We start from the raw sequence: 25660 nt of genomic DNA, 5'->3' as shown, positions 1-25660 counted from the left end.
AAGAAACAGCAGATACACACTTCCTGCCATTGTGTTGAAAGTATAACGCCTTACCTACTAGGCCACGAGAGAAGATTGCAAATGCAAAGAAGATTGTTTACTTCTAAATAATTGTGTTAAAAAAACTTTTATCTAGACCAGGAAAGCTATTGTCCAGATAGACCAAAGGTCTATTACTTGGTTTAAAATCAAAGGTATGTGTTAGTTCTGTATCCTTTTTCCATCCTGTTCAGTCTGTACGCTGAGCAATTCATTTGAGAATTTGGACCTTATGAAGAGGAAAGTGGCATTAGAAATGGAGGAAGATTCATCAACAATCTGCATTGACACCAACTTGCTTGCTGAAAGTGAGGAAGACTTGAAACATTTGCTGCAAAAGATCAAAGACTGCAACCTAAAATATGGCTTAAATCCCAACATCAAATGGGAGCAAGAGCTGCATGGAGACATGTTAACTCTGCAAAGGGGTCTGTCCCCATCAACAACATACCCAGTATAAAACGAATCCCTATAAAGTCAGATTTGGTCCCCTACTCTGCTGCACGTACTTCTACTAATTCCTGGGTTTGAAATTTGTTACAAATGACCACACAGCCTTTATAAGATGTCTTTTACTTGCATTTTTGGAGTTTATTAGGGAAATAAGTAAGGAATGCAGAGGCAAAGGATATCATAGAGAAAAGTCTAGGTTCAGTAAGTAGCAGTCCTAAGCCAACTCTACCCTAAATTGTCCAGTAATCAAACCTCTGGCTCTGTCTGGCCCTGGCTTGCTCTGGTTCCAGCAAACTGTCCTTTGCCACAGTCTTACTCCAGACTGGTTAGCTCCCTTTGTTATGTTGACCTTGTAGCTGTTGATGATGTTGAAGATGCTGATCAATGACAAGCCATGTGCCTGCAGTTGAGGCATACGCCTTGGGGAGGAGCAGGGTTAAAGTAATGGATAGAAAAATCAGTCTCAAAAATCTCAACACCACAACAGAAATCCTCACCACTGGGCCTATAGGCAGCATCATGATAGATGGAGAAAACATTGAAGTTGTCAATGGTTTCATCTTTTTTTTTTGATCCACAGTTAGGAAATCAAAAAATGTGTTGCATTGGCAAAGTGCTGTCAAGGACCTCTTTAAATTTAGTTTAAAAACTAAGGTGTTAAGGGAGCTCTGGTGGCCTAGTGGCAGGAAGCTGCACTGCAATTCCAGAGGTCTGTGGTTCGAATCCACCAGATGCTCTGCTGGAGAAGGAGGGGCAGTTTCCTCCTGTACCAGTCAGATCTGATTTGACGGTACACACACACAAAATAGTAATAAAATAGAAAAACAACACCAAAAACAAAAAACTAAGGTGTTCCTGATTCAGGTATGGTCTTTTCATTCATTTGCTATGCATCTGTGAGCTGGACAAATGATTATGATGACAAGAAGAATTAACACCTTTGAGTTAAGGTTTTGGAGAAAAGTACTGACAATCCCATGGACTTCCAAAATAACAAACAGATATATCTTGGAGAAAGTGCAGCCAGAGTGCTCCTTGGAGGCAAGGATGGCGTGTTGCTAGGTGAGATTATTCTTTGGAAGGAAACATCATGCTTGGAAAGGTAGAAGTTCAGTGGAATAGAGAAAGACCTTCAATGAGACAGACTGACACAGTGACCGTGGCAATGGGCCAAAGGGTGTCAGTTGATGTAGATGGAACAGGATAGTACAAGGTTCAGATCTGTTGTTTATAGGGTCCCTGTGAGTTGTACCTGACTTGATTCAGTGGCACATAACAACAACAGCTACACACGGTTAAGATTTTTCCATATTAATAAATTTATATGTCAAGCGCTGGTTAGGGATGAAATGAACATTGTTTTTTTCTTTTATTCCCTCTTGCACTTTTTTAAAAATTTTTATCCCTCTTACATAATTTTAGACACTTTTCTTTTTGTTGATTGTTCCTTAAGTTGTATTGCTTTTGTACTTTAATTTTTAATACTGATTATATTACTGTTTCTTACTAATCTGTGACAGACTAGCTTTTGATTTCATTTTCAAATATACAAATAAAAACAAAGGCTTAGTATTTATATAATGGCTCCTTGATTTAAAAAAAAACTCTATCAATTTAAAATGGAGAGTGAAGTAACCTTCATTTGCCTAGTAAATAATAAATTTTACCATGAGATACTTAAAAAAGGGAAAAAACCCAATTAGTTTTCCCATCATAATAGGTCTATTGTTATGTGCTCTCAAATCCCATCCAATTCCGAGCTGATCCTTATTGAGTTTTTGTTGTATGATGTTAAGTTGGAAACTGACTCATTGCTGACCCTTTTTAAGTTTTTAAAGGCAGTAAATCCTATGGGAGAAGACAATAAGTTTTTAGAGGCAGTAAAATGCCTGAGAAGCAATCTTTCTAAAACCTTAAGATTCTTCTAATTATATCAGAAAACTTTATTATCTACGTTACTTCTTTAGAATACACTGATGATTAAATTCCTTTTTTTAAAAAGTCAGAGCATAGGCACCTAGGTGAGAATATAAATGGAATATCATTTTAAAATATTAAGTGTCTGATACAATTTCTTTTGTGAATAGCATTTGCTGGACAAGTTGTGCAAAGAAATAGAGAAGGATCTGCGACTCTCTGTGCACACCCACTTAAAACTGGACGACCGAAACCCGTTCAAAGTTGGCATGAAAGATCTCGCTCTTTTTTTCTCTCTGAATCCAATTCGATTTTTTAATCGTTTCATTGACATTCGAGGTGAGAAGTTTTTCTTTGCTCTTTAGTGCATTCTTAATGTTTATAGCCAGTTTGTTTCCTTCATTGTTTTGTGAGTTAAATATTTTTGGAATTTTTTTTTGTAGCATATGTAACTCACTACTTAGATAAGACCTTCTACAATCTAACAACAGTGGCTCTTCATGACTGGGCCACTTACAGCGAAATGAGAAACCTAGCTACTCAGCGTTACGGATTGGTGATGACAGAGGCACACCTTCCAAGTCAGACTTTGGAGCAGGTATAGTAGCATGGGTTTCTGTCATGGTGAGGCTTACATGCTAAGAGCATTTCTTTAAGAAGTATTTTTTCCATTCCTCTTTAGTTAGCTTATATTTGAAAAAATACCTTTTTCTAAAACTTCATCGTTGGCAAAGACAAAATATTTGTGCCAGCTTGTGTTACGAAAGAATTTACTATAGGCTGGCTGCTTGATAATGAATCCATTTTCCGTTGAAAGTTGGAGATGCACATAGGTTTAGATAGCGCTTTTTAGAAGCTCATTGAAATAGTGAGGTGACTTCTGAGAAATTGTAAAAAAAAAAACAAGTTGTAAGCAAACCAATATCATAAGAATTTTTAAAAGTCAATCAGATTCTAGTTACATATTTTAGATGTGGCATTTTGTATGCCTGGTGGCCTCAACAGTAGTGAGTTACACTGTAAACTCAGAGGTGAATGGTTTGCATTCCCCAGCCCCTCCGAGGGAGAAAGATGGTCCATCTCTTCCTGTGTGATTGGTTGTTGTTTTATGCCTTCTCAGAATCAACTCATAGCTGACCCTTCGGCTGATTTTCAGAGGCTGTAAATTGTATGGGAAGAGGTTACCCATCTTTCTCCTATGGATCAAGTAGTTAGATTCAAACCTTCGGGTTGGCAGTCCATCTGCTTACCACTGAGCCATGGGAATTCTGTTCCAACTCAACAGCAGTGAGCGACGTGGTGTGTCTGTAACTTGTAGTATCTTAGGACAAGTGGTAAATGTATATGATTTGTAAGTAATATTTGTTCTTAAAAAGAGGAATGGAAAGAATTATTTGGCTGTGCTAATTCAATGAGCTAATTGATATTATGGCCATATAATGAGTATAATAATTTATGTTTCTAGTTGTTTTATACATAATTCTTGCCAAAATAAACTGAGCCTGTCTTACATATTTACCAAAAAGCACTTACATTTACATTCAGTTCTGAAATTGCTCATTTCCATTTTTTTTAAAATTGAGATTTTTTAATGAACATTTGTAAGAACATGGATTCCCATTCATTCATTGTTGCACATTTTCCTCTCCCCCCTTCTCCCCAGTTTGCTTTTTTCCTTGGAAGAAGAGTTCTTTCATTGTTATAGTTATGTGTCCTTCTGCCCCTCTGGACTACTTTACTATGAAGCTCTTATTCTGGACTTTTGTCATGCCTATAATACCTAATCATATATTCCATTTATACACTTCTCCCCCTTGTCTGTTACAATGCACTTTACATTATTTATCCCCTCTTTTCTTACTTTCCCCCTAACTCCCATGTCAGTCCTGTTTTATAACAGTGGTATTATGTAGTATTTGTCTTTTTGTGACTGAGATATTTCACTTAGCATAATGTCCTCCATGGTTACCCCTTTTGTAAAATATTTCATGCGTTCTTTGTTTTTCATTGCTGTATAATATTCCATTGTGTGACTATACCACAGCTTCTCTATTCATTCGTTTGTTGATGGGCACTTAAGTTGTTTCCACCTCTTTGCTATTGTGAACAAAACAGCAATAAACATGGGTGTACATATATCCACTTGGGAGGCAGTTCTGGCTTCTTTAGGGTTTATTCTCAGTAGTGGAATTGCTGGGTCAAATGGTATTTCTATTTCCAAATTTTTGAGAAAGCGCCATATTGCCTTCCATAGTGATTGCACTCTTTTCCATTTTAAGGGCATAAATTTTCTTTTATCCTACTGTATGTAACCAGTCCAAGAAAAAATATACTTTGTTAAAAAATATATTGGAGATGCAAACCAAAATCATCTCAAGGAGGCTGGGAAAAATTATTGTGGGTCATGGATTTTTGAATATGTAAATTTAACTCTTTCTGACTACACAGATGAGACAAGTTAACACAAAGCTATCTTACCAAGGTGATAATCCTATTGTCCATTTCAGAAGGTTCTTTTAATCTTTGGTTAATACCTTAGCCTAATCAGTAAGTCAATATATTGATGCAAGTTTAACTGATTATCTTAATCCAGTAATAGAATTTCTGTATGGATTATGTTGTAGGGCCTGGATGTTTTGGAAATCATGAGAAACATTCATATATTTGTGTCTCGTTATCTCTATAATCTCAACAATCAGGTGAGTGGGTCTTAGAGATTTTATGAGTGTGTGGTGGGAACAGTGAATATGTAGTGGAAAAGGCAATTTATTCTTAAGGTGAAAATTAAGTAAGCAAAACAAAAAGCTATTGCTTTAGAAATGAACCTGCATATTCTTTTGCTTTAACTATAATTCTTTCTAGAATAGCTTTTCAGTTAAATTATGTTTAATGAACTAGATTCTGAACTTTTTTCTGGATAACTATCTGGCCAATATTTGCCAGTATTTGATTATGTTATTATTGATTATAGCTTTATTTCATTACAGATTTTTATTGAGCGAACAAGCAATAACAAACATTTGAATACCATTAATATTCGACACATTGCAAATTCAATTCGAACACATGGCACAGGAATCATGAATACAACAGTAAGCACCTTTTAAGGGGTTCAGTAACAGACTATTTAGTAGTTTGGAAAATAGTTTCTGAATCTGCAATTACTTATTTATATTGTATATGAATTTTTATTTTTGAGGTTGATACAATGAAGATGTGTGACACTAAAACTATTGGATGTAATGGAAGCTCTGTGATACAAAAGAAACTAAGATCGCTTACCATCTTAAACTATTAGGGTTGGAGATTTGAGGACATGAGCATACATGGATTCTTTGAAAGCTGAATGATTGATAAGGTTTATTTAATATCGTTCATATGCTTTTCATGAGAAACTTTTTCATGGGGAAGAGATTAATAATTGGCTTTGAAATAAATAGGAATACACTGAAAACATTCTAGAACTATTAGATATAGGCATTCAGTCTTGTGTGTTAAGTTAATGTGTACTAAGTCTCTCTGGAAAAGATAAAATCTTTTCATTTACCTGATGATTATCAGGGCATGATAGTTGCTTTGAGAGGAGAAGAATGAATGCTTGAATGCTTAAATAGATAGCATTATTAAGGAAATTTGAGAGTGAAGGAAACAATTACAAGACTGGTTAATGAGGTTTATAGTTTTTCACTTTCTAGTGAAGTTTGTTGAGCTGATGAGTGATGTGATTAGAGCTCTCTTGCTGATGACCAGCATAGAAATGCGATAAAGAAATTCAGAGTTTGAAATTGAAAATTATCCATGCCTTAAGGATAAATAAACTAAATCTCTGAGGAGAAATAAATTCTCCTTTGACCTTTGTCTATAACCTACCAAGCAGTTATTCACATAACAGATCCTATTGTTGTTAGGTGCTGTCAAGTCAAGTATGACTCTGAGTGACCCTGTGAACAGCAGAGCTGAACTCTCTTCTATCCTATGCCATCCTCACAACCCTGACACATTAAAGCCCATCGCTGCAGTCACTGTCAATCCTCTAGGTTGAGACTCTTCCTCGCTTTTTGCTGGTCCTCTACGTTTTCAAGCATGATGTCTCTCTCCTAACAATATGCCCAAAGTATGCTAGAGGAAGATTCACTATGCTTACCTCCAAGGAGCACTCTAGCTTCACCTTCTCCAAGATACATGTGTTCTTTTGGCAATCCTTGGGATATACATTATACAGTAACACATCTCAAAGGCATCTAATTTCTTTAGTCATCCTTATTTAGTTCTTAGATACATAGCAGGTGATCGAAAAGACCATGATCTGAAAATCAGGCGCACCTTAGTCCTCTCACTAACAGATATGACTGAGTGTATTTTATGTATGTCAGGCAATGGTGCACTGTGCACCACAGTGAGAAAAAGAGACATGGCTTCTGTCCTTATTCTGTCCTACTATATTGAAGGATATAGATCTTAATAGGTAAATCACAATGTATTCCTCTGTAGATGACTGAAGGAAAGGAGACATTTCCTGTGGAGAAATCATACTCTGATGGCCGGGGTGGGTTGATGTCCAAGGAGCTAATGCAAGTCTGACCTCCACCCACTTCCTACAGGAGAACTTTCCCCGTTGGTGCTATCCATAACAGCAAACAGCTTTTTGGTCAGACATGCCACCCCCCATGCTCCTACACCTTTTTCTACCAATCATTGGTGTCAACATTTGTTCTTTCTCACAGACTTTACTCAGTTGTGGTATCATGATTGGAGTTTATTAGAGAAGTAAGTTTGAGAGTGGGGGTTTTAGTCTAGAAGTCCCAAGGCACACTTCCCGAATTAGTTTGGCTCTGGTTTCAGTTAACTTGTCAGCTTTTCCTTCCATCATCTGGCAAAAACAGCAAAACCTTTAACTGTAGCCTTTATCTCAGGTCTCCTCTGCTTATACCTTGCCACAGTTTCTCCACGGCAATGTTAAAGTCTCTCCACCACCATCACCGGAGTCTCACTCTGGTCTTACTCTTATCAGGATCTTTCTCCAGTCTCCCTCAAATCTTGCTGCTCTGTGTGGGAAGCACACACACTCTCTTTCTCTTACCCAAATCCCACAGCTGTTGATGATTTGCAAGACCATGTGTTTGCAGTTAACGTAGCAGGAGGCCAAAGGGGGCTAATGTAATGGCTAGAAAAGCCAACACCTCAGGTGGCACGGGCAGGAAGGTCAGCAAGAACAGGTATTCTGTATGAAGTGGTATCCTGTAGAAAGAAGTTTTCTTGCAAGAAGTTCCTAGTAGGAAGAGTTCAGATTGATAAGGTGGAGAAGAATGCATTGCAAGGAGAGCATTCCATGAAAGGAGTGTAGCTTGTGTAATGGACCTCTGATAGGAAGGAGCAGAAAGTAATGGAAAGGTGGTAAAGATGAATTTGAGGGGTGGCCAGATGTTACAGTTTGCAGAGCCTTGTGGCATTGTTGAGAGGATTGGTCTTTAGTTGGCTTTGTTGAAGATTTTAGCTTTCAGAAGCATTTTAGAGGCTTTAAAGTTTTGTGTTCTGCCTGTGGTGTGGAGTACACAGGATAGCAGAGCTGTAGTGGACTGGCCAGTTGGGAGACATTAACATGCTCTGAGCTCTTGCTCTTGGATAGTTCTTTGTGTTGGGTAGTTCTAGCAAATTGAAAGAGCGTCATGTTTCTTTTGTATTCTAGGATATGATTATTAATAAGTTTATCTTTCAGATAAAGAAATATGAAACATCTGAATATAGTTTATGGCTTAAAACCCAGTCTTGAGTCTGCTTTTGTAATTCTTTCTGTCATAATCCTAAGTATTTTCTATTTTTTTTCTTTTTAAAGCAAAGATGTGGAGAAAATGCTACAAAATTTTTTTTGCATTTTTTTTATTATTATTAATTTCAGTGAACAGCTACAGAGATTTTGGAATTCCATTCATTCATTGTTGCACTTTTCATGTTAAGATAGGTCTTATAAATAAATTGTGGTTTTAGTTAATTATTATTCATTAACATTAATTTAAAATTTATACTAATTTTTTTCAATATTTTAATTGTACAGGTTAATTTCACCTACCAGTTTTTGAAAAAGAAGTTCTATATATTTAGTCAATTTATGTATGATGAACATATCAAATCTAGATTGATTAAAGATATTAGATTTTTCCGGGAAATCAAGGATCAAAATGATCATAAGGTATGTTGGACTCAACTGCTTAATATATACTAAATATTTATGCTGAAACTCGTAATTTACATCTTTACTGGCTTTTTGATATACTGAAGTATAAGTAAAAAGCAGTCTTTGTGGTGTTATTTTAAGTATCTGAAAATAACACAAAAGTAAAATAGACATATTTAAAAATAGTTAAACCATATGAAGTGTGTAAAACAAATATCCTGCCCCATTTCTCTTTCCTCCTTATCCCACTTTTTAGAGATTTTAGCAGTTAGACAGTGCAGTGTAATGACTGTCATGTATCTATACAATAAGCATACAGATATGGTTGGTTTTTCTTTTTTATGTATAATGCCCTGTTTTGGACATGTATAATGACATACAGATCTACTTCATTCTTTTAAGAGTGGGTATGACCATACTTCATATTGGTTTAACCATTTCCTATTGTTAGATAGGAGCTCTGGTGGCTTAGTGGCAAGAACCTTTGTTGCAATCCCGAAGGCACATGGTCTGAGTCCACCAGCTGCTTCACAGAACAAAGATGGGCATTTTCCTCTTGTGCAGTTAACTGCCTCTGAAAACCTGCTGGAGAGTTGGCTCGCTGTGGTTTGGTTCTGACTCAACAGTACACAGCAACAACAACAATATTGTTAGATAGGGAACTCTGGTAGCCTAGTGGTAAGGAGTTACGCTGCCAGCTCAGATGCAGGAGTTTGGATCCACCTGCTGCCCTGTGTGACGATGGACAGTCTTTTCCCATGTGATTTACAGCCTCTGCAAATCTGCTAGTCGGCAGTGAGTCGGTTCTAACTCGGTGGTACATACAGCAACGTTTGTAGATACATGTGTGAGCTCTGGTGACGAGTCCATGGGCGTTTCGCTGCTCACTCTAAGGAAGGGCCTTGTTGGTGATTTGGGCTCACCAGCTATTTCTTGGTAGAAACATGAACTTTCTCTTGTTCAATTTGCAGCCTTTAAGAACTCTAATTAGAGGGTCAGGTCTGAGTAGGTACTGACTAAATGATAATGAGTTGTTGTTTGTTAAATACAGGGATTTTTTTCCCAGATTTTTCACTTTTAAAAAACAATGTTTCAGGGTTGCAAGTAGCATCCTTATACATTTAAAGAGAAATTTCCAGGACAAGAAATGTGAATATTTAAAATTCTGAACCATATTGCCAAGCACTCCAGAAATATTGTGCCAGTTGACACAGCAATACTTTATTAAGAATACTGTTTTCCCTTACCCTCTGGGCTGAGTTTTCCAGGAAAGTCTGCTCTATTGTACGTGGTAACAGTATATTAATGTCTAACCATGTGGCTGTCGAACCAGTTAGCGAGAGGACCTCGATTTGCCCCTACAGAACTATTGTAATTATCCTTTTAAGATGCTGATTTCCTGGGTGGCACAGACAGTTAAGTTCTCAGCTACCAACAAAAAACATTGGCAGTTTGAACCTTCTGGAAGATAACCGAGTGGCCTGGAGACCTAAAAAATCACAGCCATGGAAAACCCGGGCAGCACAGTTCTGCCCTGAAACTCAGGGTTGCCGTGCATCACAATTGGATACTTTTCTTAAAGAAACTTTTTCTCATTATGCTATAAAGTTTATGTTTATGGAGCAGATTTGTTTTCTAGTCAATCATTCATACATATTTTTAGGACATTAATACTAGATCCCACATTTACAGGGTAACATCACCCTTCCCATTTCCTCCCTGTCAGTCTTATCTCCATTTTTGCTTCTGTCCTATCCCTTCCTGCCTCTGAGCCTCCTTCCTGGCACATGCTGCCTTTTTGAGCTTGTTTCATGACTGTTCTGAGCAGTGACTTGCTCATTGATAAGGCTCTCTACTTGTTTGGAGGTGGCAGGACAGTTTCGATCAAGACTTATAAAGAGACCACGAACCACAGTCTCAGGGATGTTGTTTCTTAAGGTTCACCTAGTTCCAGTCCTTTGTGTAGCAGTGAGTAGTTCTCTTAGATATCCAACAGCTGAGAAAAAGAATAAAAGAATTCTTATTTCACTAAAATAATACTTGTAATTTTATTTAAGATGGACTTTTTAGTAAAATAATACATTCCTGATCTTGTTGCTACTAGGTGCTGTTGAGTCGAGTACGACCCATAGTGACATTATGAACAAAAGATCTGAACCCTGTTCTATCCTCCGCCATCCTCACACTTCCTGACACACAAGAGCCCATTGCAATACTCACCGTGTCAGTTCACCTGGTTGAGGGTTTTCCTCTCTTTTGCTGACCCTCCACTCTTCCCAGCATCATGTCCCACTCCAAAGAATAGCACCTTCCAGCAACATGTCCAAAATATGTGAGGGGGAAAAAAGAAAAAAGTGAGGCGAAGCCTCATCATTCTTGCCTCCAAAGAACACTCTGGCTGCACTCTCTTCAAGACATATCTGTTCATTCTTTTGGCCATCATGGGATGTTCAGATCTCTTCTCCAGCATCATAGCTCAAAGGCATCAGTTCTTTTTCTGTCATCCTTATTCATTGCCCAGCTCTCAGATGCATAGCTATTAAGTAATTGGAAAGATATGATCTGAATCAGACCCACCTTAGTTTACAAAACTGACATCACTACTCCTCAGTAACTAACTGTAGATTTTCCTAGTGCAATGCGTCTTCTTATTTCCTGACTGCTGGTACCAAGGGTGTTAATTGTGGATCCAAGCAAGATGAAGCTGTTGATAGCTTTGGTCTCCTCTCCATTCATCATGATGCTGCCTATCAGTCTAGTGGTAAGAATCTTTGTTTTCCTGACATTGAGATGCAATCCACACCGAAGGCTGAGTTCCTTGATCTTCTGCAACAAGTGTTTCAAGTGATCCTCACTTCCCTCAAGCAAGGTTATGTCATCTGCAAAACGCAGGTTATTAATGAGTCTCCCTCAAATCTTGATGCCACACTCCTCTTCATAGAGTCCAGCTTCTCAGATAATTTTCTCAGCATACAGATTGAATAGGTATGGAGAGAGAATACAGCCCTGGTGCACTCACTTCCCAATTCCAAACCGTGCATTGCTAATCTGCTCTGTTCACCCAACAGCCTCCTGGTCTAGGATAGGTTCTGTATGAGCACAATTAAGTGTTCTGGGATTCCCATTCTTCTCAATGTCAGCCACAGCTTGTCATGACCCACACAGTCAAATGCCTCTGCAGAGTCAATAAAGCGCAAATAGACATTCTTCTGGTATTTCTTACTTTCAGCCAGGATCCAGCTGACTTCAGCAATGATATCCTTGATGCCATGACCTCTTCTAAATCCTGCTGGAACTTAGGACATTTCCTTATCTATGTACTATTCCAGCTGTCTTTCAATGCTCTTCAGCAGTATTTTATTTACATGTGATATCAGTGATATTGTTCGATAATTTCCACGTTCAGTTGGATTACCTTTCTTGGGAATGGGAACAGATATGGACCTCTTCCAATCCATTGGCCAGACAGCCATCTTCTAAATTTCTGGGCCAAGACTGGTGAGTACATCCAAGGCTGCATCTGTTAATTGAAAGAAGTCAATTGGTATATCATTGATTCCTGGGGCCTTATGTTTTGCCCATGCCTTCAATGCAGCTTCTCCTTCCTCCTTTCTTACCATTGGCTCCTGTTCATATGGTACTTCTGAAATTTTTTATTGTCCGTCAGTTCCTTTTGATACAGTATCCATACACATATAAGGAAGACTTGTTAACACTATTATTCTAATATATGCTCCTGCATCTAGAGCCAAAGAGGAAGAAATTGAGAATTCTTACCAAATATTGCAGTCTGAAATTAACTGAACAAGCAATTAGGATGTGTTAATGATAATTGGTGACTGGAATGCGAAAATAGGAAACAGTGAAGAAGAAACAGTAGTTGGAAAATATGGACTTGGTGATAGAAATGAAGCTGGAAATAGAATGATTGGATTTTGTATTTATAATAAGTTACTCATTGCAAATACTTTTTCTAAAAGACACAAAAAACGACTTTACACATGATTCTCATCTGATGGACTGTCTAGGAATCAGACTGACTATATTTGTGGGAGAAATTGTTGGAGAATCTCAAAATTGGTAGTCAGAACTAGGCCGGGGAGGACTGTGGGTCAGATCATCAATTACTCATATGCAAGTTTAAATTGAGGCCAAAGAAAATGAAAATAAGTCCACAGGAATTAAGATATAATCTTGAATTAATTCCATCTGAATTTTATGGTCATCTTAAGAATAGGTTTGAGGCACTGAAAAGCAATAATCGAAGACCAGATGAGTTGTGGGATGATATCAAGGATATAATCCATGAAGAAAGCAAAAGGTCATTAGAAAAACAGCAGAAAGGAAAAAATCAAAATGGACGTCAGAAGAGACTCTAAAGATTGCACTGGAGTGTCAGAAGCCAAGAACAAAAGGAAAAGATGTTGAAGTGAAAGAGCTGAACAGATGATTTTAGAGGGCAGTTTGGGAGGACACAGCAAAGTATTATAGTGGAATGTGCAGAGAGCTGGAATTGAAGATTAAAAAGGGAAGAACTCGCTTCGCATTTCTCTAGCTGAAAGAACTGAAAACAAATTTAAGCCTCATGTCACAATATTGAAAAATGCTATGGTCAATATATTGAATGACCCAGAAAGCATCAAAAGAAAATGGAGGGAATACACAGAGTCACTGTACCAGAAACAATAGAACTATTGACAGAGAATTATAATAACTAATTTTAAGGATTCAGAAATTCTAGTTTTCAGAGACATAACCATTGTATTTGTTATTATAATTTCCTCTTTTAATCAAATAAGATTGAAAATATATATATTTTTTTTTTTAAATTAGTTATCACAACTAGAAATTTTAGCCCAGCTGAGGTATGATAATTGGGAAGGAATATGTTTCTAAATCCTTATACTTTTTAATACAAAGAAACTGGATCATGTCTCTTTAAACAAGTATGTCTGGGAGGAATTGATTTATTTTACATGTAGAATCAACAAACAATTGAACTCATCACTATTGAATTGGAGCAGAATCATAACTGAATTTCTAGCCGTTTAGAGAGGTTATAAATTGCATAGGAAGATTGCCCATTCTTCTCCCATGGAGCCATTTGGAGATTTGAACTGTGTGCCTTTGTGTTGGCAGGGCAACTCCTTACCCCTTAAGCTACCAGACTTCCTTTCTGATACAGTAGTTCAGTGTTAAGGGAGGCAACTAATAGTAGTTAGGAACTTCAGTTTGATGACATTGATCTTTGTTCCCATAGTTTATGTCAAAAAGAAAATTAATTCATGTCAGCTTTGAACACTAAGAATTTTTACTCTGTAGATTTTTTTATCATTAGACTTGAGTGGGTTTTAAAGCATATCAGAAATACACAATTAGAAAGAAATGTGACTTGGTTAACTTGACAGACCTTTTCTGTTTTGGGGATCTGTAATAAAGGTGGTCTTAAAATTATCTTTCTAGTATCCTTATGAAAGAGCAGAAAAATTCAATCGAGGCATCAGAAAACTTGGAATAACACCAGAGGGACAGAGCTACCTGGATCAGTTCAGGCAACTCATTAGCCAGATTGGTAAGTTATTATAAAAATTTTGGGAAATATATATCCTAAGGATATGTATCATATGTTAAATATATCATCCTAATAATTTATTTTTATGCAGAAATTGCCAGGCAGCTTTCTGTGTTTTCTTACTGATCCCCCAAGAGGATTCCCACATGCCACTGTAAAGCAATTAGCATGCTTATGAAAAGGACAGTGGTAATTGGCAAACGAATGTAGAGGACTCACCTTGTTTGTATAAAAATACATTAAATGGTTTATTACATAAATGCCTCTCTTGTATTTCACTTGAGTAATTTTTTGTCCTTTCATAATCTGATAAAAAATTCAGATATGATTATACTATTGCTGCTGAAATAATTGATAGACTATAAATTAATGTAAGTTCAATAAAGCTCTTTGATTAAGTTAAAATGTGTTTAATAAGTCACTCATCTCAAAGGCTGTAGTCATAATTATCAGTAACCTGCCAAGGCCTTGGTGTTACCTCCTCTATCGTGGAAACTGTTGAGCTTCTAAAGAGGTTTTTTTTTCAAATCACAAGCAAAGTGGGAGATATAAAATATTTGCCTGAAAAAGTAATTATTTATGTTAACAAGATACCTGTAAACTTCAAGATAAGATAGCAACTGTTTAAATTTTTTTTGTATAGTTTTTCATATTTGTGCATATAATTTTTTTAGAATCTTTCTGCCAAACAAGTAAAGGCTATCTTATGAAACATACATACTTAAAAATAAGAATTAAATTTAAAAATAATTATGGGTATCTAAAACTCTAAGGATTTTTATATATATGATCTATATACAGTCACATTTTAAAGATGAAAAGGGAAACAAATAAATTGTGTTGCTGGAACTTACACTAGGCATTTTCAGCCCAAACATATTATTTTCTCTTCTTTACAACTGTCATATCAAGCAGTTGATAAATTCTAGTTGACTATATTTTAGCAAAATTATGCCTTCTAAATTTTTTTTATTGCAATTTACTAAGAACCTATTATGCAAGATACTCTGCTAGGTGCGGGAAATGCAAAAAATGAGAAAGTCACAGCCTTTTTTGTTCTCAGGGGGTTTAAAATTTACTTGCAGGACTAATAATAAAAACATCTAATAAATAGGTTTTTCTTATAGAGCTGCCTCAACTGAAACTACTGAAGTGAGTGGCTTTAAAGAACCAAAATTTATTTTGTCACAGTTCTGAAGATTCAATATCCAGATTCAGGGCAAAGACCTAGAGAGATTCTGTCTTTGTTTATTTCACCTTCTAGTAGTTAGTGGCAATCCTCAGCATTCCTGGGTCCATAGATGGATCTTAAAGTCTTATTAAATACTTGGAGGAAATGAGTAATCTCAGAACTGGGAGCAAAATAGAAATCCTTTTGTTTCATAACATGTCTGCTGAAATTATTGAGATTTGCTATATAGTAGTAGGGAGCTCTGGTGGCCTAGTAGCAAGAAGCTGCACTGCAGTCCCAAAGGCAGGCTGTTCAAGGCCACCAGTTGCTCTGTGGGAAAAAGATGGGCAGTTTCCTCCTGTGTGATTAACTGCCTCTGAAAACCCACCAGCAGGTCACCTGTGGGTCAGTTCCAACTATATGGTACACAACAATATAGTAGGACTTTGGTGACCTGTTCTGGAGGAAGTTACTGCACTGCTAACCCAAAGACAGAACTTCTCTGGTGGTTGAAATCCACCAGTGACTTTACAGGAGGAAAACGCACTCTCCTCGCATGTGATTTACAGCCTTGAAAATGCAGTTGAGAGTCTGAGTAGGTTTCTACTCAATGCCAGTGAATTTGAGTTGAGAGGGCTATTCTGAGTTCTTTCCATACTTTAACTCATTTAAAATTCCCAACTGCAGTAAGAATTCTTAATTCTACTTATTAATTCATAGGGACTTATTGAAGGAGGGGAACTCTGGTAACCTAGTCTGTAAGGAGTTGCACTGCTAACCAAAGGCACTTGGTTGGAATCCACTACCTGCTTGCTCTGAGGGAGAAAAATGGACTTGGCAGCAATGAGTATGGGTTGGTTGGGTTGTTTTTTTTTCAGGACAACATTTATGTGTAGGTGCTAGTGAGATGTAGATAGATAGATAGATAGATAGATAGATAGATAGATAGATAGATAGATAGATAGATGATAGATAGATGCATGCAAGGGGCACTGCAATCCCAAGGCCACCAGTTTCTCAACTCCTTACCAGGAGGCTACTAGACCTCCCTCTATAAATGTTGCTGTTGTTATGTATTACTTTATCAGAACTGACTTATAGCTGACCCTCCAGCAGATTTTCAGAGTCAGTAAATTGCATGGGAGGAGATTGCCCAGCTTTTTCCTACAGGGCAGCTGGTGAATTTGAAACGCATTCCTTTGGTTGGCAGTTGCTTACTACTAAGCCACCAGTGCTCCTTATGTAAATAATAGGACACATCTAATAAAAAGGCTCTTTGATATCACTTTCATCTCTGTGTATATGAGAAAGCAGGGAGGAGAAACACAGATTTTAAGTGTGAGAGAAAAAAATTCTTTAAATGGAATTGTAAAACTTTTGTCCTTTTCTGTATAGTCATCATTTTTGAAAACTTGGATTATCAAATGAAAATTACACTTGACAATATTTAATATATGTGTATAAAAGTATGGAAAAAGACTTGCCATAAAGTGCAGAAGAGTCTTTCGGCACTTAGGAGCAGACACTTTGTAATTGACTGCTTTGTATCACTATGTTCCTGATTATTCCATTTTAGAGATATTTATTTAAAGTTGATTTTTTTATGTGTGGTTTTTTTTTAGGTAATGCTATGGGCTATGTGCGAATGATAAGATCTGGTGGCCTTCATTGTAGCAGCAATGCCATTAGGTATGGACAGAAATACTTTCCTCTTGTTTATGCCATTTACATATTTATGTCATTTAAACCTATTGTTATTGTAAGTAGTATCAAAGGAAAGGTGTTGGATCTTGTTAAAAATACCTTTTTAAAAAAATTTATATTGGTTTCGTATAAAGTTATACATTAAAAAAAGTTCTTATACATTGTGTTTCACACTATCCTTCATTCACATTGTTTTATACAATCATTCTTATTCATTATATTTTATAAAATGATTCACTATTGAACTATGCCCACCATTACCCAGTCCTTCCAGGTCTTTGTTGTATCTTTCCATTTCCTTTACCTCCCTTCCCTTTACCCACCAAATTGTGTGACTCTATGATTTAACCCCCTGCTCACTGTCACCCTCTGTTCCCATCCCTTTCTCTCTTGGATCCCCATGCACATTTTACTAGTTATCCTTCTGTTTTTACAATAATGTTATTAGGTGGTATTTATTCTTACAAGATTGAGTTAGTTCAGCGTAATGCCCTCCAGTCTTTCCCAAGTTACATAGTAATTTTTGAAATGGTTGTTCCTGAGTGCTGCATATTATTCCATCATGTGAATGTACTTCAGTTTCTCAGTCCATTTGTTTGCAGCTGGACATGGGCTGTTTAGAAAAACCATTAATTTTCTACTAGTTAATTTTTTCCTTCAGAAATTTTAAAACTAATTTTAAGTATTTCTTTTAAGATTAAAGGTAATGTTATTAGTACAATTTGTGAATGGCATCACTTGGTTCTAACACGTTGCCACAAATGACGGCAAAACGTGTTTCTAATCACGGTCGTCAGTTTAAAAGTGTGCAGCCACGTGTTCAGGACTAAAATCTGGTCATTTGTGCCTAGAACTGAAAAGTTTTAAAATTTATATCTAAAATGCCAGCTTCTTTCCAAAGATACATTTGAAAAATTTAGAATACTCTAAATACCAATACTATATTTATCAAGTACATATGCTTTATATTTAAATTCCTTCCCAAATCATTATGTAGATTTGTGCCTGATCTTGAAGATATTGTCAATTTTGAAGAATTAGTAAAAGAAGAAGGTCTTGCAGAAGAAACATTAAAAGCAGCAAGGTAATCCATTTTGTAGTAATCTATATTTGAGGATTTAAAAAGTGTTAAATTTTGTAAAACAAAAAAAAATAGACTAGAGGATAATGTATAATTTACAAGTCGGTGTTATATAAGTTATGATCTCAGTGTACATCAGCTCCTTGTTTTTTAGACTGCAGTGTTCTGTGATCCTTTCCATGTCACTAAAAGGTGTCTTCCAGAACGTGCCGTGTGCTTGGGTGGCCAGGAGCCACATGTGAACACTGAAATGTGACTAATTCACATTGACATGTGGCAAAGCATGAAGTACATGACTAATTTTGAAAGCTTACCACTAAAAACACCCAAACCTCATTAATAAAGTGAATGTTAATTTAAAAAAAGCTGTGACTCCTAGAAAACTGAAAATTAAAGAAGTAGCTCCCCAACAGTGCTCTCGAAGCCCTGCCTTTCTTGTCCTCTTTTGTGAGCTGGCAGAGCACTGGGCAGCACAATAAAACTGCTGTTGCCCAGAGGGTCACCAGGAGACAGCCAGCTCAGTGGCACCTCGCAGCAACAGTGCAGCCCTCTCAGCCCAGCAGCCACTAGCGTGTGGCAGGTGACTTTTAAAACTCCTTTTTGTTAGTTTGTATTTAATAGTTACCGGCTACAGTATGGGACAGTGCAGATCCATAGCATTAAACCTTTAGTGATTTTTCTTATAGACCTTAAAACTTGAAAGAAGGAAGTATTGGGAATTGTTTAGAATTTATCTGGTGTAGTGCAGATTCTATCACTATTAATTATAGCAGTTTATTTACTTGGGCATGAAAGAGGCACCCCTACACAGACTAGAGAGAATTTTAATATTAATAAGAGTAATGGAAGAAATAGACTATGTTATGTTGAATTTTAAAAGAATCTGTAAATGATAAGAAAAGTTGTGAATGAGAGGGAAAGCTGCTTTTTATAGAAGAACGTCTACCAAGTAAATGTAGAAGAGATGAAAAGAATTAGAAGAATCACCCATTTTGTAATCACCAGTGTAATACTTGAAATCATCCCGAAGCATCTGAGGCTTCCAAAACAGATGAAAACTTACTTGAGAACTGAATATTCATTCAGTCTCAAAAACATCATCGTACAAGTGATTTATTAATCACAGAGGGGAACATCTCACCTGAGCCACGTAGTCAAATTTAGCATCAGCAATAAATGGGACATTTAATTATGAGGAAATAATCCAAGAAACATGAATATGTGGTATTCTACAAGACATCTACTCCAGATTTAAGAAAAAGTCACATATCAGTAAAGTGACTGTTCTAGGAAGGAGATTAAGGACACCTAGGCAACCAGGTTCAACAATCACCTAGATGGGGGACATTGCTCCGAAGGACAAAAATTACTTAAATAGGGGCTAATGAGAGATTTTAATATGAGATAGTATTGTATCTTGTTCTTGGGTGTTATATGATGTCCTAAAAATGTCATAATGTTAGAAATACAGGAAAAAAAAGAGTTAAAAATTTTGATGACATAATGAGAGAGAGAATTTATAGGAAAGGAGAGTGAGGTCAAAGCATGGGATCTTATCTTTAAGCTCTCTAATACAGAGTTCCCTGTGGTGAGAAGGCCTAGATTCATCTACCAGAGTGGAAGCCTGCAGTGAAGTGAAGGTAGTCACAGAGTCGTGTAGTTACCATGATGAGTAATTATCCACATGGACAGTCAGTCCTCTGAAATGATCAGGAGGTGACCAGGTGCCAGGTAAATGGAGAGCAGTGATTGGTGAGGTGGTAAATGCCCAACTTCAGGAGGGAGTGGGTGCGTAGGATAGTTAGGTGATCTGAGCCTTAAAGGAGAGCTTTGTACTGTCCAGAGATGGAGGAATAATAACTTGAAAGCGGAAGATACTCATGAAGGACGCGTACATGAAGGATGCTGGGGGATAAGCACCTAGTGCTTCGGAAGGCTGAGAGGTAAACTTGGTTTTTAAAAGAGCTGCTGTTTGTTGAGGGAAAGAGATACAGAGAAGTACTACGTAGAGAGACTGAAGATGTAGAGGAATTCACAATGAAATGAGATTTTACAAGACTTGAGTAGGAAGAACAAAACAAAAAGCTGTTATTTTAACAGATTTAAGACTATACCTTACATACTATTTTTTAAGGATTAAGACAAGACATTTTTCTTCATTACAGAATTAATTCATTTTAAACTCCAAGGGAATTTACCTTATAAATGTCTTAGAATATTGTTAGCATTTGAACGCATTCCTCTGACATGATGAAAGATGAAGTTAAAGAGTCGCAGCTCCTTATAAGAGAGGAATCAAGGACATTTTCTTTTTTTTAAATATTTTAGGCATTTGGATTCAGTCCTCAGTGATCACACAAGAAACTCTGCTGAAGGCACAGAGTATTTCAAAATGCTTGTGGATGTTTTTGCTCCAGAATTCCGAAGGCCGAAGAATATACACCTTCGAAATTTCTATATCATTGTCCCCCCGCTGGTGAGTGCTTTTGTACTGAAAATGAATCCTTTGAAAAAAAAATCACTAATGAATCCATTCCATTGCAATATGAAATGCACCCAAGACAGATTCTCATATTGACTTTATTGTTGTGAAGAAATCAGATCTTAGTGAATAAGAACTACAATTTTTACTGATTAGCTATAGAAAATGAGATTTCTTGATAAGGTGGGGGCTTGTGTGCTAATAATTGCAAGAGGACACGTACCTAGAACAAAGCCCATTGCTGTCAAGGTGATTCTGACCCCTGTTGACCCTTCTGAGGATGAAGAGCAACTATAGTATGAAAGAGACACTCTCTTAGTGTAGTCGAGTTGGAACCAGCTCATTGTTGATCTCCTTGGGTTTCCATGGCTGTCAATCAAATCGGAAGAGATTTCCTATCTTACTTGAGGAACCTCTGGTGGATTCGAACCACCAAAAGAGGGATGTTGGGTTAACAATACAACTCCCTGAGGATTACACCAGTAGAGCTTGTCATCACATGGGTTGCTGTTATTGTTATGTGCCATTGCATTGAGTCGCCTGACTCATAGCGACCCTGTGTACAATAGCTCTGAAGCCTGCCCTGTCCTGAGCCAGTCTCACTGACTCCAGCACATCTACCCCCACTGCCCTAGTTATTGTCTCAATCCATCTCATCTTGGGTCTTTCTCTCTTACACTGTCCCTCCATTCCGTGCATGATGTCCCTCTCCAAGGATTAGTCTTTCCTGGCCACGTGCCTAAAGTATGTGAGACAGAGCTTCAGAATCCTAGCCTCTGAGGAGAAACTTGGTTTTACCCTCTCCAAGACAGGCCTGTTTTTCTTGGTGGCCCATGGTATGTTTTTTTAGATAAAGATTGAACTCCTCAATCCAAACTTAAGGGATCTTTAGAATATCCATAAACGAATACTAGTCTTCAAACTTATTTACACACTCTACTCATGCTATATTCAAGGCTCTTGTAAGTAAGCCAGTGTAAAATAAAAATTTGATGTTTCAAAAAAGAAAAAGGCAAGGACCTTGGAAGAGATTGTATTTTGAATGCTTTTTCATCTTAGGGGGTCTCTGGCAGCATAGTCTGTAGTGAGGGGAGCTGCTATCGCAGTGGCGATACCTCTGGCTGTTGGCCTCCACCGCTCTGTGGGTCGGCGATGAGCAGCCTCCTCCTGTTAAACGTACAGCCACAGAAATGTAGCGGAGGGACAGCCAGGAAATGGTTCTGACTGGACACCTATGAGATTGTTTGAAGGTTTTCTTTGCACAACTGAGCCTAATACATTTTTTCCCCCTTTTTAGACCCTCAACTTTGTAGAGCATTCCATCAGTTGCAAGGAAAAATTGAATAAAAAAAATAAAATTGGAGCCGCTTTTACTGATGATGGCTTTGCCATGGGTGAGCTCATTGGAATTGTTTTCCCCTTTATTTTATGTTCACTTTATGCTGGATGCTTAGTGATACGTGCTTGAGAATACGGTCAGGTGTTTTCTGTGAACTTGTTAATCACAAATATTGGTTTCTTTTTCGGTTGGGCCCCCTGTTTGACAGTTGTTGTTGTTATGTGCCATCGAGTCCCCTATGTACAACAGCCCTAAACCCTGCTCTCTCCTGTGCCATTCTCACTGCCTCTGACACATCCATCCCGATTACCCCAGTCACTGAATCAATCCACCTTATAGAGGGTCTTCCCCGCCTGCGCCATCCATCCTCCCACCCAAGCATGATGTCCCTCTCCAAGGACCTGTCCCTCCTTACAACATGTCCAAAGTATGTCAGACGAAGCCCCAGAATCCTTGCCTCCAAGGAGCCACCCAGTTTAACCCTCTCCAGGATGAATCTGTTTGTTTTCTTGGCAGTCCGTGGTACATTCAATACTCTTCTCCAGTACCACAGCTCAAAGGCATCAGTTCTCCTTCTATCCTCCTTAGTCATTGTCTAACTCTCTGATGCATAAAGAACTGATTGCAAAGATCATAGCCTGCATCAGACGCACCTTAGTCTCCAGAGTGACACCATTGCTCTTCAGTACCCTGAAGAGGTCCCTAACAGCAGACTTTCCCATCGCAATACGTTTTTTTTTTTTTATTTCCTGGCTACTGGTGCCAAGAGTGTTGACTGTGGAGCCAAGCAGACTAAAGTTGTTAACAATGTCAATCTCTTCACCATCCATCCTGATGCTGCCAGTTGGTCCAGTGGTGAGAATCTTTCTCTTCTTGACATTGAGCCTCAATCCATATGGAAGGCTGCAGTCCTTGACCCTCTCCAGCAAGCATTTCAGGTCCTCCTCAGTTTCAGCAAGCAGGGTTGTGTCATCTGCGTAACACAGATTGTTGATAGATCTTCCACCAATCCTGATGCCACACTTCTCCTCATAGAGCCCAGATTCTCAGATAATCTGTTCTGTATACAGGTTGAAAAGGTATGGAGATAGGACGCATCTCTGGCATACATCCTTCCCAATTTTGAACCATGCAGTGTTTCCTTGCTCTGTTCTGACAACTGCCTCTTGGTCCAAGTATAGGTTTCTCATTAGCACGATCAAGTGTTCAGGGATTCCCATTCTTCTCAGAGTCAGCCACAATTTGTTGTGATCCACACAGTCAGACTTTGCATAATCAATGAAACACAGATAGACATTCTTCCTGTATTCCCTGCTTTCAGCTAAGATCCATCTAACATCAGCTACAATATCCCTAGTACCATGACCCCTTCTAAACCCAGCCTGGACTTCTGGCAATTCTCTGCTGATGTGCTGTTCCAGTCATTTTTGGCTAATCTTCAGTAGAATCTTGCTTGCATGTGATATCAATGATATTGTTCGATAATTTCCACACTCTATTGGGGCACCCTTCTTTGGAATGGGAACAAATATAGATCTCTTCCAGTCAGTTGGGGTTTTTTCCCTCATCAGTTATAATTACAATTAATGTTTTCTTGGTATGACAGCTCATTTAGCCTAGTTGGCTTAATAGTTTGACTTTGTTTTTGTTACGGTTTTATGGTTTTAGAATCTTGCATTTCGTTATCTAATTTCCCTCCAGTTCTCTGGATTGCTGTTTGAGCAGTAAAAGTGTATTACCCATGGCTGTTGTTATTATCATTAGTCTGCTTATCTTTAATTCTTTGTACGCTTGTATCATTTTTCAAGGACAAATAAATCATGTAGCTGAGATATACTCACTTATGTTTTGAAATGTAACATGGAAGAAGGGTTACTGCTGAAAGAGCAAAATACAACTTCTGTGTTCACTGTGATGAGATTTTTATTTTGTTCACAACGGCAGGTGTGGCGTACATTCTAAAGCTCTTGGATCAGTACCAGGAGTTTGACTCCCTTCACTGGTTCCAGTCTGTTCGAGAGAAGTACCTGAAGGAGATGAGAGCAGTTGCTAAGCAACAGAACGTGCAGTCAACCAGTCAGGATGAGAAACTCCTGCAGACCATGAACCTCACGCAGAAGCGGCTGGATGTCTACCTACAGGTAGAGGAGCTGTCCGCAAACCCAAGTCCTCCAGAAATCCTCTGTCAAGTGAGATGGATAGTTGTAAAAGGAATAAGCAAGGGGGTCTTTTTAGAATGAATGCCATTGGAAGCCTTTTAGGTCCAGATCTTAAAAGTGGATTAGTTGATAGCCCGCCCCGCCCACACGGAGCCCCGCCCACATGGTAGCGCAAGACGCACGTCAGCCAGCGTGTAGTCGCCATCTTTGATTCGGGAGCTGATGCAGTTGGCGGGAAGGAAGCTCGCTCTTACGTACTGTTTCCGGCTTCAAAATGGTCGCCTCTACTATTTAATCACACTTCCTGCATTCTTTCCCGTCCCAACCGGGCTTTGCCGTTGGAGTGTTTTTTCCTTTCCTAACGTGGATGTGACGCATTAAAAGCTCCCACGGAAACAGAGCTGACGGCTTTCTAAGATGGCGAACCGTACGGTGAAGGATGCCCACAGCATCCACGGCACCAACCCTCAGTATCTCGTGGAGAAGATCATCCGGACGCGAATCTATGAATCCAAGTACTGGAAAGAAGAATGTTTTGGACTAACAGCTGAACTTGTAGTTGATAAAGCCATGGAGTTAAGATTTGTGGGTGGCGTTTATGGTGGCAACATAAAACCCACTCCCTTTTTATGTTTGACCCTGAAGATGCTGCAGATTCAACCTGAAAAGGATATCATTGTAGAATTTATAAAAAATGAAGACTTCAAGTATGTCCGCATGTTGGGTGCACTTTACATGAGGTTGACTGGCACTGCAGTTGACTGCTACAAGTATTTGGAGCCTCTGTACAATGACTGTCGGAAGATCAAGAGTCAGAACCGAAATGGGGAGTTTGAACTGATGCATGTGGATGAGTTTATTGATGAGCTGCTGCATAGTGAGAGAGTCTGTGACATCATTCTGCCCAGACTACAGAAACGGTATGTGCTGGAGGAAGCTGAGCAGCTGGAGCCTCGCGTTAGTGCCCTTGAAGAGGACATGGATGACGTGGAATCCAGTGAAGAGGAAGATGAGAAGTTGGAGAGAATTCCATCACCGGATCACCGTCGGAGAAGCGACAGAGACTTAGACAAACCCCGTCGTTCCCCCACACTGCGCTACAGGAGGAGCAGGAGCCGGTCTCCCAGAAGGCGGAGTCGGTCTCCCAAGAGGAGAAGCCCCTCTCCTCGTCGAGAAAGACATAGGAGCAAGAGTCCAAGACGTCATCGCAGTAGGTCCCGAGATCGCAGACACAGAGATCGCTCCAAGTCCCCACGTCATCACCACAGTCACAGGCACAGGAGCCACTCAAAGTCCCCTGAAAGGTCTAAGAAAAGCCACAGGAAGAGCCGGAGAGGGAATGAGTAATGGACACCAGTTTGATTTTACTCTACATGGCCTCTTTTGTATGTGGGAGGATCAGTCCATGTAGGATTAAGATTTGTTTCCCAGGCAACTATAAGAATATTTTATCCACCAGATGCTCTGCCGGGGAAGGAGGGACAATCTCCTGCTGTACCAGTCAGATCTGATTTGACGATACACGCACATAAAAATAATAAAATAAAAAAATATTTTAAAAAAAAGAATAT

The 25660-nt window shown here is 38.4% G+C and overlaps 1 protein-coding gene and 1 pseudogene across 1 annotated transcript in view; both read left to right on the top strand.

Annotated features, from left to right (window-relative positions):
- The window catches only part of KIAA1033 (KIAA1033 ortholog), a 72050-nt gene that overhangs the window by 41329 nt on the left and 5061 nt on the right, over positions 1–25660 (top strand). The window contains exons 20-30 of the mRNA XM_006897546.1: positions 2580–2748; positions 2853–3007; positions 5034–5108; positions 5397–5501; positions 8462–8596; positions 14045–14153; positions 16947–17013; positions 18026–18112; positions 20438–20585; positions 21889–21985; positions 23875–24071. Of these exons, the coding sequence (XP_006897608.1) occupies positions 2580–2748; positions 2853–3007; positions 5034–5108; positions 5397–5501; positions 8462–8596; positions 14045–14153; positions 16947–17013; positions 18026–18112; positions 20438–20585; positions 21889–21985; positions 23875–24071 (1344 nt within the window). The remainder of the gene's footprint in view (positions 1–2579; positions 2749–2852; positions 3008–5033; positions 5109–5396; positions 5502–8461; positions 8597–14044; positions 14154–16946; positions 17014–18025; positions 18113–20437; positions 20586–21888; positions 21986–23874; positions 24072–25660) is intronic.
- LOC102845375 lies at positions 24507–25436 on the top strand (annotated as a pseudogene).

The sequence above is a fragment of the Elephantulus edwardii genome, unplaced genomic scaffold (genome assembly GCF_000299155.1).
Source record: "Elephantulus edwardii isolate Elephantulus edwardi_28Jun2011 unplaced genomic scaffold, EleEdw1.0 scaffold00211, whole genome shotgun sequence".
NCBI classification, from domain to species: domain Eukaryota; kingdom Metazoa; phylum Chordata; class Mammalia; order Macroscelidea; family Macroscelididae; genus Elephantulus; species Elephantulus edwardii.
Note: the sequence above shows the minus strand (reverse complement) of the source record. Positions and strands in the feature narration are given on the sequence as shown.